The sequence below is a fragment of the Scyliorhinus canicula genome, chromosome 12, assembly GCF_902713615.1.
Source record: "Scyliorhinus canicula chromosome 12, sScyCan1.1, whole genome shotgun sequence".
In the NCBI taxonomy this organism is placed as follows: domain Eukaryota; kingdom Metazoa; phylum Chordata; class Chondrichthyes; order Carcharhiniformes; family Scyliorhinidae; genus Scyliorhinus; species Scyliorhinus canicula.
In genome coordinates this window covers 100,048,746-100,065,376 of record NC_052157.1, presented here as the reverse complement: position 1 = coordinate 100,065,376, position 16,631 = coordinate 100,048,746, and the positions used below count along the sequence as shown (strand labels likewise).

Here is a 16,631-nt window from a genome sequence, read left to right as displayed (position 1 = left end):
AGACCCTCAGTTAGGAGAGTCACGTGGAACATGAGGGGATGAGGAGGTCCGGTCAAGAGCGCTTGCGCATCTTAAAAGTTTGAAAGTCGATGTAGCAAGGCTGCAGGAGACTCACTTGAGTGTGAAGGACCAGGTGAGACTTAAAAAGGGCTGGGTTAGTCAGGTGTTTCACTCTGGATTTGACAGAAGGGCTCGAGGGGTGGCAGTAATGGTCAGCAAAAGGGTACGCTTCCAGATGGAGAAGGTGGTGGCAGATCAGGGGGGGTAGATACGTGATTGTGACAGGGGCGTGGTGGGGAGATTAGTGGTGCTTTACGTGTAATGGTCCCAAATGGGATGGTGTGGGATTCGCAAAGAAGGTGTTTGGGGCCATTCCCGACTTGGACACTGATAGTGGGGGGGGGGGGGGAATGGAACTTGGTGCAGGAGCCAAGGTTGGACAGGTCACGGCCGTGCTCACTGGCCCCATCGGGGGGGGGGGGATCGAAGACGTTGGCTAGGCTAATGGTGGAAATGGGAGGGGTGGACCCTTGGAGGTTTCTGTGCCCGAGGGAGTGGGAGTACTAGTTTTTCTCAGCAGTCCATAGGGTATACTCGCGAATTGACTTTTTCGTGGTGGGGAAGGCTTTGTTGGCTGGGGTTAAGGGGTCAGAATACTCAGCAATTGCAGTGACAGATCATGCTCCGCATTGGGTGGATATGGTGCTGGAGAAGGGGGTAGTGCAGAGGCTGCGGTGGAAACTGGATGTGGAGCTTTTGGGGAACCAAGGGTTCTGTGACAAAATTGAAAAGGTAATTAAGGAATATGTAGGTTTCAACTGTACAGATGAGGTGTCAAAGGCTGTTGTCTGGGAGGCTCTGAAGGCGGTGGTGAAGGGTGAGGTGATTTTGTTTAAGGCCAGGGTGGACAAAGAGAAGCGGTTGGAGCGGCAGAGGCTAATAGATGAGATGTTGGAGGTAGATAGGAGTTATGCAGAGGATGGGGACCCAGCAAAGCTGGAAAAGAGGAAGGAACTACAGGCGAGCTTTGACCGACTATCTACCAGGAAGGCGGTGCGCCAGCTGAGGCGAGCAAGGGGTGCAGTTCACGAACATCGAGATAAGGCATGTTAGCAGGTCAGCTCCGGAGGGAAGCAGCGGCAAGGGAAATTGTGCAGGTGAGGCATAGGGCAGGGAAGTTGGTGGTGGCTCCGGAGCTGATTAACAAGGTTTTAGAGGAGTTTTACGAGAGGTTGTACAGATCAGAGCCACCTGGGGGAGACTGGGAGATGCAGGAATTTCTAGATGGGTTGGAATACCCGAGGTTAGGGGAGGGGGTCAGGGCTACATTAGAAGGAGCGATAGTGGAGCAGGAGATAAAGGATGTGATTGGGAGGATGCAGTCGGGGAAGGTGGCGGGGCCGGATGGGTTTCCGGTGGAATATTATAAAAAATTCAAGGATAAGCTGGCACCGCTGATAGAACATAGAACAGTACAGCACAGAACAGGCCCTTCGGCCCTCGATGTTGTGCCGAGCAATGATCACCCTACTCAAGTCAACATATCCACCCTATACCAGTAACCCAACAACCCCCCCCCATTAACCTTATTGTATTAGGACACTAAGGGCAATTTAGCATAGCCAATCCACCTAACCCGCACATCTTTGGACTGTGGGAGGAAACCGGAGCACCCGGAGGAAACCCACGCACACACGGGGAGGACGTGCAGACGCCGCACAGACAGTGACCCAGCCGGGAATCGAACCTGGGACCCTGGAACTGTGAAGCATTTATGCTAACCACCATGCTACCGTGCTGCCCCTGGTGGGGATGTCTGAGGAGGCGATAGGGAAGGGGGTGTTGCCACAAACTTATATGCTGATGATTTGCTGTTATACATGTCGGAATTGGTGTGTCGATAGAGGAAATATTGGAGCTGCTTTGAGTGTTTGGGTCTTTCTCGGGGTACAAACTAAATCTAGACAAGAATGAGTATTTTGTGGTGTCTCAGCCGGGGGTGGGGGCAGGGGTGGGGGGGCTGCCATTCTGTAGGGCTGGGACTCACTTTAGGTACCTGGGCGTGCAGGTTGCCCGGGAGGGGGGGGGGGGGGGGGGGGGGCTCCGCAGGTACAACATTTCTAGTTTGGTGGGGACAGTGAAAGCCAATCTGGCAAGGTGGGATGGTCTCCCTCTGTCACTGGCGGGTCGGGTAAAAGGCGGTTAAAATGAACATGTTGCCTCGATTTCTGTTTATTTTACAATGCCTACCAATTTTCCTGCCAAAGGCTTTTTTCAGAGAGATTGAGGGAAGGATTAATTCTTTCATATGGGGAGGGAAGGTGGCCAGAGTTAGAAAGGTGCTGCTACAGAGGGGAAGGCAGGCAGGGGGTTTGGGTCTCCCGAACCTGATGTACTACTACTGGGCGGCGAATGTGGAGAAGGTACAGAGCTGGGTCAGAGGGCTTGATTCCCAGTGGGTCAGAATGGAGGAGAGTTTGTGCAGGGGGTCGGGATTGAAAGCAACAGCGCCGCTCCCGATAAACCCGGGGAAATACTCAGGCAGTCCGGTAATAATAGCTTCATTGAGAATTTGGAGGCAGTTTCGCCAACACTTCGGGTTGGGAACAGGGTCAAAGGAAATGCCGATTCGGGGGAACCACAGATTTGAGCCAGGGAGGAGGGATGGAAATTTTCGGAAATGGGAGGAGAAGGGGATTAAGACGCTAAAAGATTTGTTTCTTAGAGGTCGGTTTGCAGGATTGAAGGAGCTGGAAGCGAAGTATGGGCTGGAGCAGGGAGAAATGTTTAGATACATGCAGGTTCGATATTTTGCCAGAAAGGAGACAAAGAGTTTCCCGGTGGAGCTGGCCTCCACATTGCTGGAGGAGGTGCTGACGACAAGGGGACTGGAGAAGGGGGTAGTGTCAGTGGTGTACGGAGCTATTTTGGAAGAGGAGAAGTCACCACTGGAAGGGATCAAAGCAAATTGGGAGAGAATATGGAGGAGGGGCTCTGGTGTGAGGTGCTCCGGAGGGTGAATGCCTCCACCTCATGTGCGAGGTTGGGGCTCATACAGCTCAGGGTGGTATATAGAGCACAACTCACGAGGGCGAGGATGAGCCGATTCTTTGAAGGGGTAGAAGACGTGTGTGAACGTTGCGGTCATATGTTTTGGTCCTGTCCAAAGCTGGAGGGTCACTGGAAGGAGGTGTTTAGGATAATTTCTGAAGTGGTGCACGAGAAACTGGACCCGGGGCCCCGGGTGGTCATCACTCATAGTCACTATCAACACACACCGCCCCTCCCTGCCCCCAGGCCTCCCACCCACTCGCCGCCAACTAATGTTCGATGTTATCCAGTACTTGAAAGTGTATGATGAATAATGCCCATGTATTGTCGAATCGCTCCATCCTTCCCCTCAGTTCCCCTCAGTTCAAACTTAACCTTCTCAAGAGTCAAGAATTCCAACAAGTCCCCCCACCACGCCAGGGCACAGGGTGGAGAGGTTGCTCTCCATTCCATCAGGATCTGCCTTTGGGCGATCAACAAGGCGAAGGCTGCAACATCTGTCTCCGCACCTGTTTCCAACCCGGCTGGTCCGACACCCCGAATATGGCCACATTCAAGAGTGATCTGGGCCTATACTACCCACACTCTGTCGGATCCTTATCCCTCTTGAGCAACAATGAGATCGATGGGCGGCTTATATACAGATTGTTTAGCACAGGGCTAAATTGCTGGCTTTGAAAGCAGGCCAGCAGCACGGTTCGATTCCCATAACAGCCTCCCCAAACAGGCGCCGGAATGTGGCGACTAGGGGCTTTTCACAGTAACTTTATTTGAAGCCTACTCGTGACAATAAGCGATTTTCATTTCATTTTCATTTCAGATAAGTCTTAAAGGTCGCTAACGTATCTGCCTCAACCACCTCACATAGCAGTGCATTCCAGGCCACCACCACCCTCTGTGTTAAAAAAAACTATCCCCGCACATCTCCACTGAACCTCCCCCCACCGCCCCCACCTTAAACTTGTGCCTCCTTGTAATTGTCATTTCTGCCCTGGGAAAAAGCCTCCAACTGTTCACCCTATCTATACCCCTATTAATTTCATAAACTTCTATCAGGGCGCCCCACAGCCTCCGTGTCTCTCTAGTGAGAACAATCCCAGTTTATTCAATCTCTCCTCATAGCTAATACCCTCCATACCAGGCAACATCCTGTTAAACCTTTTCGTACTCTCTCCAAAGCCTCCACATCCTTTTGGTAGTGTGGTGACCAAAATTGGACACAGTATTCCTAATGTGGCCCAACCAATGTTCTATATAATTGTAACATAATTTTCGAGCTTTTATACTCGATACCTCGTCCTATGGAGGTAAGCATGCCATGTGCTTTCTTTACCACCATTTCCACCTGAGCTGCCACTTTTAAGGATCTGTGGACTGCACACCAAGATCTCTGTGATTCTATGCTCCTGATGGTTCTGCCATTTATTTTATAGCTCCCACCTGCATTGATCTACCAAAATGCATCATCTCGCATTTGTCTGGGTTAAATTCCATCTGCCATTTCTCTGCCCAATTTTGCAGCCTATCTATATTCTATAGTATTCTCTGACAATTGTCATCACTATCCACAGTTGCACTATCTGTAGTTGCAGGTAGTGGCTACTAGGTGACACTGTAGAACAGGTTTCTGAAGTTGCTCTATTGCAACAGCATATGAAACTTATTTGTGAATTTATTTTAAAATGATTCTTTATCTCAAATCTTATTCTTAAATGTTAGGTTTAAAACCTCTTGCACATGAATCTTACTGACAGCTGTCACTCATTCTTTGGCAATGCCTTCATGTTCGCACTTACTTAAAAATGTTGGCAGGTGAAAATAAATGCATATTGAAAGAAAGCGAGGGATTTGGATTTATGTAGATTGTATTTCATGAACTTGGGATGTTTCAACCAATCAAGTACTGTATATATTTGAGTAGTGGTCGTTCTCGTCTAAAGGTCTACCCTTGACATTTGGCCAAAAAAAAAATACCGTCTTCATATAAAACATTAATATTCCAACCACCAGCTTTTAGGAAAGAAACTAAAACTCTTTGCACTTACCATCCCCCTGCCTTGGAGGTCAAACTCACCCTGGTGCAAACATATTCACTGATCGAATCAGACAACATCACACCATGGTCTGCACATCAACATATGATCACACTGCTTTACGGCTCCTTTTGCAGCACATTTGGGTGAAATAGGCGGGAACAGTGTCTGACCTGGCAACTCCCCGATAGACCATGGTTAACCTTTGAAAATTTAGCTTCTGTAAAAGTTAACCCCCGACCTTTTTGGCTAAAAATTTAGTTTTAGAAACGTATTTTTACACGAGTGTATATGGTACTTTTGAAGTATAATCACCATCATAAAGTAGAAATGTTGTAACGTAGGTAAATGAATATAAGTATTATAGTTTTGCAACTAATCCAGTTAGCCAAAGGATGACAGTTTAAATCACATCATGGTAAATTGCAAAATTAAATTTGATCAATCTGGTGACTTATGCAGTGGAATCAGAAATAAACATCACTCATTAATGTTGTTCACAGAATAATGGAATTTCGAAAACTCCCAGTATAGCACTTAGCGAAAAAGGAATTTGATTCTTCTCAGTCACTGAAATTAAATGGTCTTGTGCATCATTAACCCCATAATGTTTTAAAACAGGTATCCTGACTCATTGTGAGCTTGTATATAAATAATATTACCATGAACATTTGAACAATGTGGTTTTGGGAATGGTTATTAATGGAAGATAAGAAAGAATTCCCCCAGTTACAGTTTAAGCCAAGCTCTCTATCTGGATGAGTCTTACTCCCCACGATATAAAGGTAATACTCACTCTGCCAGGGTAGCTCTGCAGGAATTTGATTTTTTCATACAGTTTGATATTATCAGCACGCAGGTTGTCCAACTCACTCTGAAGTGCGTGCAATGTTTGCTGCATCATACGGTTATCCTGGAACACAAGATGACAGGTTCAGTCAGGATACCATAGCAAACTTTTGTTCAAGCTTGCTAAAACTCAGCATTGCACTGGGAGCTCTCGCATCTGCACTCGTGTTACAGAAGGGGCAAGTATAAAGGAGTTGCTGTCTACACAACTGGGCAACTCACAGCTCTACTTAAAACCTGAAATAGATTAGGACAGATCTCATTGACTATTTTATTAAGAAAATAATTTGCAGAAACTAAACTGATGTTTTCACTGCAGCTTCCTCATCAACAAGACGGTAGAGATTTGAGGTTGACTCAGGGTCTGGAATAAGGCAGCAATTAGATGCTCAATAAATGCGATTTTAGAGTTATTTTAAGAGTTTGAGAAAACATTTGCACTGAAACAGATACAATGTTTGCTTGGAAGAAAAGACCGACATCCCTATAGCACCTTTCAGAACCTTCTGATGTTTCAAAGTCAATTAAATACTTGTGCAACGTAATCACTGTTATAATGTAGGGAAACTCAACAGCCAAAATGCACACAGCAATATCCCACAAACAGCGATGAGATTGGTTTTTAAATAATCTGATTCTTTTTGTGATTTTAGTTGAGGGATAAATATTGGTCTGGGGAGAACTTTCTTGCTCTTCTTCATTGTCAGACACTGAGTCAAAGAAGGTAAGGTTGGTTAAAACCATGGTTAAAGGAAAGCTTTCAAGGACTGTCTTCAAGGAGAAATTGCAAGGTGAAAAAGGCTGCGACCTTAATATTCGAGAGCATTTGATATTTTAGGAGAAAGGCAAAAGGGGTGGATTGGCTCTGTTAATAAAGTACAGCAGTGAGAAACGATCTTGGTTCGAAAGGCTAAATTGTAAAAGCAGTTTGGGTAGAACTAAGATAAAGAAGCAAGTCACTGGTGGGAGCAGTTTATTGACTTTCTAATAGTAGCTACAGTACAGGACACAGTATAAATCCAGAAATTATGCTGCTTGTCGGAAAGGAGGTACAATATTCATGGGCAATTTTAAGCTTCATCTAGATTGGACAAATCAATCGGCAAAAGTAGCCTGGAGGTTTGAGTTTAGAGTGCATTTGCGACAGTTTCTGAGACCAATATGTTCTGAAATCAACCAGAGAATAGGCTGTTTTAGACCTAGTAAAGTGTAACGAGACAGGATTAATTAGTGACCTCATAGTAAAGGATCCTCTCAGCAACAGTGATCACAACATGATAAAATTTCATATTCAGTTTGAGAGTATATAACCCTATTTGTTCATGGAGTCACTCCTGGAGTGAAGTATCCTTTCCTCACAGTCTTACAAATTAAATAAACTATTTAGGGTTTCTATCTGGCATTCTAGCAACTGAGTCTGGTCCAGGATCGTAATACCTGACGTCTGGTGGCGGCCATGGTGCGAGTGGTCGCACACAGGGCAGCTCCTGCTTGAAGGCACAGGAAAGAGCGCTTTTTACCCTATACTGGGTGGAATTTTGATGAAAAGGTGTAGCTGAAGGTTGGAGGAGTAGTTTCCCCCGGGAGTGTTATGTCCACTGGTTACCAAACCCGGCAGAAGATGGTGAGAGACCTGGCTAATGTGTTAGAGCAAACCTGTGCTGCAGCAGCCTGTGTCGGGATGTCTGCAGGGGAAGAACCGTTGCAAGGTGGAAGGCCCCAGATGCAGCAGTTGATGGCTTTTATTGAGATGGAGTTCCACCAGCAGAGGAAGGAAATGCGGAAGAATCGTTCAAAGGCCATTGAAGGGGCTGTTGCACCCCTGAAGAGTTTGTTGTAACGGGTGGAGGGGTGTTTGGAGGTGCAGGGGTCACAGATTTGGGAGATAGAAGGAGTGATCTCGGACCACAGAGACCGTGTGGTGGCTCTGGAGGCGGAGGTGGGCTCCGAGGAGACCTGTGTAAAACGTTGAGGGCAAAGGTGGAGGAGCAGGAGTACACTTCGAGAAGGCAGAACCTGCGAATAGCGGGCCTGCCTGTTGGAGTGGAAGGTGTTTGTGCCACGAGGTGCGGCTCGAAGATGCTGGAGGTGCTGGTGGCAGAAGGGGTGCTAGAAAAGGCCCCTGAAGTGGACCGAGCGCACGGGTCCCTGAGGCAGAAACCTAGAGCTGGGGAGCCGCTGCGAGTGGTGATCGTGAGACTCCACAAATTTGTGGAGAAAGAGAAGATTTTGCATTGGGCCAGGAAGAACATACACTGCAAGTGAGAAGGGAACAAGATCCGAATTTATCACGACATTGGAGCCGAGCTGACGAAGCGGTGGGCAGGGTTCAACAAGGCCAAGGCGGTGCTGTATGGCCAGCAGAGCAGGTTTGGGGTGCTCTACCCGGCAAAATTGTGTGTGCTGTTTGGAGGCCGGGAGTATTATTTTGAAACCCGAGAAGCAGCCGAAGACTTCATTAAGGAGCATAAACAGGGGGAGAACTGAGTGGACAATGCCGGGAACTAGGAGGCTGGCATTTAGTAATGGTTGGGAACATGTTCAAAGTGGGGGTAGGGATTGGGGGATTTTCATCCTCTCTGATTTGGAGGGGGTCGTTCTTTGGATTTGCTGTCTACTGTAGGGATTGTAAGGGGTGGTAGGAGTGAAAAGTTTAGCTGGGGATGGATGTTCCCATACCCCCCTCCTGTTTTATGGGATGTTTGTGTTTAGCATTTGTTTATTTGCTTTTGGGGGAGGTGGCCTGGGATTCAGAAGTCTTTGTTTGGGTGGGAGAGGCGAGGTCAGCAGGGAGCCTTCTTCCTTGAGCTGAGGAGTGGGGGCAGGGGAGGTGCCTTTGGGCAGGGCTGTCACGCTCGCCGGTGATGTTGGTGAACATTGACAGAATTGAGGTGGATGGGGAGAAGGCCAAGAGGGGTAGCTGGGGCGGGTAAGGTTGTTGCAACGTGGCAGGGGTGAGAGATGACATGGGCGGGGTGGAGATGGGGGCCATCTGGGATGGGCTAGGTATAGGGTGGAATTAAGGGGGCTGGAGTTCAGTAGGGAAGTTGACGGACGGTAGAGGGGATTGGAGGTGCAAGCCTCTGGTAATAATAATAATAATAACAGGCTAGTAACGTGGAACGTCCGGGGACTGAATGGGCTGCTTAAAAGGTCGCGGGTGTTCGTGCACCTCAGGAGCTTGAAAGCGGGGGTGGTCTTTCTGCAGGAGACGCACCTCCTTGTGAAGGACTAGGTTAGGGGAGTGGCGATACTTGGGATTTAAGAGAAGACGGAGGTCATGGAAAGGAGGAAGGCCGATGTCATGGCCTTCGCCTCTCTGATTGCATGGCGGTGAATTTTACTGGAGTGGCGGTCGGCATCGCCACCGGGAGTAGCGTCTTGGTTGGGTGACCTGTACGACTTCCTGCGTTCGGCGAAGATACTATATGAGTTAAGGGGCTCTGCAGGGGTGTTTGAGAAAAGGTGGGGGATGGTTGTGACCGTGTAAAAAAAGGATGGTAATACTTGTGGTGATAGAAACGGTAACAGGGCTGTGAACTTGGCCGACCCCGGTCAAGACTCAGCACAGAAGCTACAGGTTACTGAAGGTGACTGGATAGGTTTATTAGGACAGCAGTATCATTGAGCAGCAGCATCTGTGACTAAATTGTTCTCTCCAGCTCACCCCAACTGTGGGGAGGGGGGTTGGGGGGGGGTGACTAGAAGATACCATAAAGATAGGCTGGCCCATTATCTCTTTGATGGCAATCACACACATTGGAATCACCAGCTTTGTTGTCAAAGAAAGAAAATTCTAATTTTTTTTAGCCATCAAAACCTCAAACTGACCCCAAAACCAGGAAATACTGGAAAAACGTAGCAGGTCTGGCAGCATCTGCGGAGAGAGTAACAGAGTTACGCTCAGAGTCATAGAGTCGGTCGGTATTGAAGAGTCATTTGGACTTGAAACGTTAACTCTCGTTTCTCCCAATATCCTGGATGGGGAGCCTAAAACTGGGGAATCCGGATAAGGGGCTGATCATTTAGGATGGAATTGACAAGAAATTTCTTCAAATACTTGGGAATTCTCTACGTCAGTGATTTGTGGATGCCCAATCGTTGAAAATATTCAAGTCAAACATCAGGTGGTTTTTGGAAACTAAGGGAGTCACAGAAAATGAGGATAGTCCAGGAAGGTACAGATGATCAGAATTCATTTCATTGAATGGGTAAGCAGGCTTAAGGAAGCGAACGGACTATTTCTACTCCCATCTCTTATGCTCCTATAGGCTGCTGCACAGGAATCATATCGAATCAACATGTGTGGTAAACTTGCAGGGTCTTGGTTCAACAACTCCAAGCAAGTTGAAATGATGGGAATCAGCAATTTGGACCAAACTTGTATGACATATGCAGACTTTCAAAAGGCCAATTGTAGTGCTGCACCCAATTAGTGCTTGTTTTCATCCTTTGATCAAGATACTCTCTGGGAATATTTCCACAGGGTTAGAGTATGTCAAGAGGAGATTTATTTAAAGGTTTTCTTTAAATTCTGAAAGGTTTGAATCGAGTGAAATTTCCCTGGTTGGAATCAGTGTCAAGGGCTCATTAATGTATGATTGTCAGCCAGTGTGTGTGGAAAGCGGGGTTAGGGAAAATATTTAATGGACATTGTGGAAGTCAGAAATATCTTCCACAGGAAGAGGTTGGGACAGAGACGGTTGCATATTTTACAATGAAACTTAATAATATTTGAATGCATTAAGAATGCAAATCTATGGGGAGGGATTGTGCAGTGGGATTAGTTTTCACTGTTTTACCAAAGAAGCGGCAGACACAATGGGTTAAATGGCTATTCTGATCCTGTATACTTTCACGGTTCAGCAGCTTCTGATAACACACGCTTTGCAGGTTTAGCCTATAAATCTAAAAACATGGATTATTTTCAGACATTCTACACAGTATGAAATGTAGCATACATACAGATTCTAGCTCCTGGTTTCTGGCTCGAAATCTTTCTCTCTGACTTGAAATGATAGAAAGTAGAGAATCCATCTGTCCCTGGGGAAGTTCGCAGGTTGGAGAAAGACCAGAAGCTGCAACACAGGAACGTATTTAGTGAGCATGTTTGTAAACAGAACATTAATGCCTCAAAGTATATTGAATACCTATAGCACAGAGTCCTTCACTGTGGGCTAGATTTCAGTGAAAACCCTTGCATTCCAGAAGGTTTCCTTCGACCCTCCCCCCCCACTGGTCATCCTGGTGACCAATTAGAAAGCTAACTCGCACTTCATTTTCGATTGGATGATAGTTGACTGTCGGTCAACCAGCCTTTTTCCCATTTCAGATGTTATTATACAAAAAAAAATGTCTGAAGCAAATATAACAGTACAAAATTATCTTCACCATCCATACGATTTCTTTCTCCTAGGTTGCTTGCAATGACGACCTCTGGAGGCTCTGAACCCAATATAACTACAGAGAGCTGAAAGAAAATCTAATTCAAGTAGTCCAGATGACCGATGGAATACGGGCAGTAAAGGGAGGGGACAGAGCGGCAGATTTGTACATTATTGATGTTTAAGTTGCATATGAGTGGCTTCTCCTCCCACCTTCTACCCAAAGGTTCCTACATTTCTAAATTGCACGTTAGCCCTTAGGAACATAAGAACTAGGAGCAGGAGGCCATCTGGTCCCTCGAGTCTGCTCCGTCAATCAAGTCATTCAATAAGATCATGGCTGATCAATTTGCAGACTCAGCACCACTTACCCGCCTGCACACCATAGCCCTTACTTCCTTTACTGTTCAAAGATCTAGATATCATTGCTGTAAAAGCATTCACCAAGGTAATGTCAACTGCTTCACTGGGCAGGGAATTCCACAGATTCACAACCCTTTGGGTGAAGAATTTTCTCCTCAATTCCTATATCTGCTTCCCCCTCATTTGAGGCTCTATCCCCTAGTTCTAGGTAACCCCTTGGTGACATCATCCACAGTCAAGGGGGTCAGCTCTGTATGCTGATGACTCAAACCATTCCCATCGTTTCCCTTAATCCATACCTGTGTGTTGGAGTGGCTGTACAATATTAAGCCCTGGAAGGGGTAGAATTCCTCCAGCTGAACATTAGATGATCAAAGCTATCCTCCTTAGCTCCTGTTTAAAACATTTAACTTTTACTTCCTCCCAGTTGCTTTACCAAGTTGAATTAAGACTGTACATAACCTGAAACCCTTACCTGAAACCCTTACCAGGACACTACTTGTCTCTAACCATACCTTTCTTCCATGGCTGCTGAAACAATGTTCGCTTTTGCCTGTCCCCATCCATACTTCATTCCCACAGCTGCTGAAACCTTCAGCCACATTTTTATTACCTCTGGATTAGGGTAAGGGCAGCATGGTAGCATTGTGGATAGCACAATTGCTTCACAGCTCCAGGGTCCCAGGTTCGATTCCGGCTTGGGTCACTGTCTGTGTGGAGTCTGCACATCCTCCCAGTGTGTGTGTGGGTTTCCTCCGGGTGCTACGGTTTCCTCCCACAGTCCAAAGATGTGCAGGTTAGGTGGATTGGCCATGATAAATTGCCCTTAGTGTCCAAAATTGCCCTTAGTGTTGGGTGGGGTTACTGGGTTATGGGGATAGGGTGGAGGTGTTGACCTTGGGTAGGGTGCTCTTTCCAAGAGGCGGTGCAGGCTCGATGGGCCGAATGGCCTCCTTCTGCACTGTAAATCCTATGATAATCTATGATCATCTGATGCTCTACTCACTGGGCTCCCGAAGGTCAGTCATAGAATTGTTACATTGCCCATTGTGTTTGTACTGTGTCTCCAAATAGACAATTCATTTAAGTGACTGTATCCTGCCTTCTTCCCATAACTCTGCACATTCTTCCCTTTCAGGTAACACGTTAATTCCCCCTTGAAAGCTTTGATTGAAACTGCCTCCATCACACTCTCAGGCAGTGCATTCCAGACCTTAACTGCTCGCTGAATAAAGAAGATTTTCTCATTTGCTTCTTTTTCCCCCATTATTTTAAAATGTGTCCTCTTATTCTTCACCGTTTCACGAGTCGAAACAGTTTCTCCCTATCTGCTCTGTCTAGCCCCTCATGATTTTGAACACCTCGATCAAATTTCCTTTCAACCTTCTCCTTTCCAAGGAGATCCATCCTATTTTCTCCAATCTATCTTCAGAACGGAATCTTTTAAATTCTGCAGCCTCTCCAATGCCTTCACCCCTCCCTGAAGTGCACTCAGAACTGGATGCAATACCCCAGCTGAGGCTGAACCACTATCTGATACAAATTAAACAAAACCTCCTTGCTCTTGTGCGCAATGCTCCTATCAATAAAACCTTGGATGCTGTACCTGTCCTGCCACTTTCAATGACCTGAGCACAAATGACAGCTGGGTCCCGCTGCTCCTGCACCCATTTCAGAGGTGTGCCCTTTATTTTATTTTGTCTCTTCTTGTTCTTACTACCAAAATGAATCACTTCACGTTTCTCCGCACTAAACGTCATTCATCTGCTACCTGTCTGCCCATTCCACCAATCTGCCTATGTCGTTTTGAAGTTCCACAGTATCCTCTTCATCTTCCAAGTTTCATATCATCTGCAAATTCTGAAGTTGCGACCTGTGCACCAAGTCTAGATCGTCAATATATGTCAGGGAAAGCAGGGTTCCCAACACCAGTCCCTGGGGAACTCCACTACAAACCTTCCTTTAGTCCAAAGACATCCGTTAACCACGACTCTCTTGTTTCTTGTCACTTGGCCATTCATATCCATGTTGCTACTATCCCTTTTATTCCATGAGTTGTAACTTTGCTCACAACACAATTGTGCAGCACATTATCAAATGCCTTGCTCATGTACACCCATCAACAACATTGCCTCATCAATTCTCTCCGTTATCACATCAAAAATCTCAAGCAAGTTAATAAAACATGAATTTCTCTGAGCTTGTTTTCCTTAATTAACTTGCGTTTGTCCATGTGACTACTTAATTTTGTCCCGATTTATTGTTTCTAGAAGTTTCTTAACCACCAAAGTTAAACAGACTAACCTATAGGTGCTGGGCTTATCTTAGGAACATAATAGAAATGTAGGAAATGGTTTAAGGAATGGACCACTCAGCCCGCTGATCCTGCTCCGCCATTCAATATGATCCTGGCTCTTTGTGGGTTTTAACTCAATTTTTCCATCCGCTCCCCATTTACCTTAATTCCTCAAGAAACCAAAACTCTGTCTATCCCCCAGCCTTAAATGGATTCAACGATGGAGCATCCACAACCCCCTGGGTCAAGAATTCCAAAGATTCACAACCCTTTGAGTTAAGAAATTTCTCCTCATCTCAGTCCTAAATGATCAGTCCTTTGTCCTGAAAACTGTGCCACGTCTTCTAGATTCCCCAGCCAGGGGAAATAACCTCTGAGTATCGACCCTGTCAAGCCCCTTCATCATCTTGAATGTTTCAATGAGATCACCTCTAATTCTTTGACACTCCAGGAAATAAGGGAACCAATTTACTCAGCCTCCTGTCACAGGACAATAATTCCGTGTTTTCTCCCTCCCTCCTTTCTTGAATAGAATTTGCTTACTTCCAATCTTTCCACCTTTATTTGAACAAGGGCATAATGTTTGCTCCAGTCTTCGGGCACCACCACTAAGTCTAAGATAATCTTTCACAATATCTTGCTTGCCCAAAACAGCACTGCTCATATCCTGTCTCGTTCAGCAACTTCCATTTGGCCCCCATTTCATAACTCAGCAAGTTCAAAAACCTTTTGAGGATCTACAAATCCTTCTTGGAGCTCACCTCACTGCACTTTTGTAATCTCATCCAACTCTGGTTGCTGGCCATTCACCTTGATCTCTGGTTACCTGTAACTTCCCTCATGGCACAGTTATATTGGTCCAACACTCTGGAACTACTTCTCTCAACTCCTCTTCCTCAGAACTCTTCCTCACACCTTGAAAAATCTTTAATTAACCTCTATGTGAGGAGGATGCAGAGATGCTATACTGTGATTCGGACAAGTTGAGTGAGTGGGCAAATGCATGCCAGAAGCAGCATGATGTGGATAAATGTGACGTTATGCACTTTGGTAATAAAAGAACAGGAAGGCAGATTATTATCTGAATGGCTACAGATAGACAGAGGGGAATGTGCAATGAGTGTCCTTGTACATCAGTTGCTGAAAGTAAGCATGCAGGTGCAGCAGGCAACAAAGAAGGCAAATGGTACGTTGGCCTTCATAGTGAGAGGATTCAAGCACAGGAGCAGGGATGTCTTGCTGCAGTTATACAGGGTCTTAGTGAGACCACACCTGAAATATTGTGCACAGTTTTGGTCCCCTTGTCTGGAAGAATGTCCTTGCTATGGAGGGAGTGCAGCAAAGGTTTACCAGACTGATTCTGTGATAGTGGGACTGACACATGAGGAGGGATTGAGTTGGTTAGGATTCTATTCACTGGAGTTCAGAAGAATGAGGGGGGATCTCATAGAAACCTATAAAACACTTAACAGGAGTAGACAGGGTAGATGCAGGAAGGATATTCCAGATGGCAGGGGAGTCCAGAACTCGGGGTCAGTCGGCGGACTCAGTTCTAGTTTAAGAGAAATTTCTTCACCTCGAATGTGATGAGCCTGTGGAATTCTTTACCACAAAAAGCAATCGAGGCCAAAGCATTGGATGTTTTCAAAACGGAGTTAAAAATAGCTCTTGGGGGAAAAAGGGAATAAGGGATATTAGGGAAAAGTGAGAACAGGTTACTGAGTTTGATGATCAGCCATGCTCTGAATGGTACTGCAAACTCGAAGGGCCGGATGGCCTGCTCCAATTTTCTATTTTGTCCACATCTATTCAATGTTGTTTTCTCCTGACTCTCCCTCTACTGCTTCCTGTCAAGTTTTTTCTTTGATAATGCATTCTGTTATTAAAGGCACTGTAAATATAAAGTACAATTGATCTCTAAACGAACAGAATTTGAAAAACTACAACAGCTGTGGATTTTTAAAACATGCAGCAGTTTATCGGATTCTATCTTTTTGTCACCTGGCCAGGGATTTTTCATTTGCCTTACCTTAACCTTAGTTTAACATGTTACACAAAAGGGCAGTATGGTGGCGTAGTGGTTAGCAGTGCTGCCTCATGGCGCTGAGAACCCGGGTTCGATCCTGGCCCGGGGTCACTGTCTATGTGGTGTTTGCACATTCACCCAGTGGGTCTCACCCCCACAACTGAAAAAGATGTGCAGGGTAGGTGGTTTGGCCGTGCTAAACTGCCCCTTAATTGGAAAAAAAGAATTGGGCACACTACATTTAAAAAATAGTGAATGTTACACAAATTGTTTTCGGAAAACATTAGTTTCAGGCCCTAGAATATGTAATCGGTTGCATCCTTACCAAAGAGGGCTGTAGCTTCTTTGATGGGCTCTGGTATCTTCTCCATGTTGCTCAGATCTGCTCCCTTGATGTCAGTGAGAAATCAGAATTTACAGCAAGTTCAGGAGTGAGACACTGGTTAGGCCACAATGACACACATTTGTAATTAGCCAACTTTAAAGGAAGACTTTGAAGCTACAGGAGGTTTCAAAGGAACAACAACAAGGCTGAGGGGTAAATTCATGACAAAATGCTCATAAGCTGGCTTTTCTTCTCTGTTGAAACATTTAAGGTTAGGTGGGGGAGGGGAGACAAATAGTAGACT

At 45.9% G+C, this 16,631-nt stretch overlaps 1 protein-coding gene across 1 annotated transcript in view; it reads right to left on the bottom strand.

Moving 5' to 3' along the window:
* Window positions 1-16,631, bottom strand: part of LOC119974568 (protein CASP-like) — a 794,954-nt gene that overhangs the window by 36,892 nt on the left and 741,431 nt on the right. The window contains exons 16-18 of the mRNA XM_038813573.1: window positions 16,328-16,391; window positions 10,899-11,011; window positions 5,881-5,997 (exon numbers count right to left, since the gene is read on the bottom strand). Coding sequence (XP_038669501.1) covers window positions 5,881-5,997; window positions 10,899-11,011; window positions 16,328-16,391 — 294 coding nt within the window. The remainder of the gene's footprint in view (window positions 1-5,880; window positions 5,998-10,898; window positions 11,012-16,327; window positions 16,392-16,631) is intronic.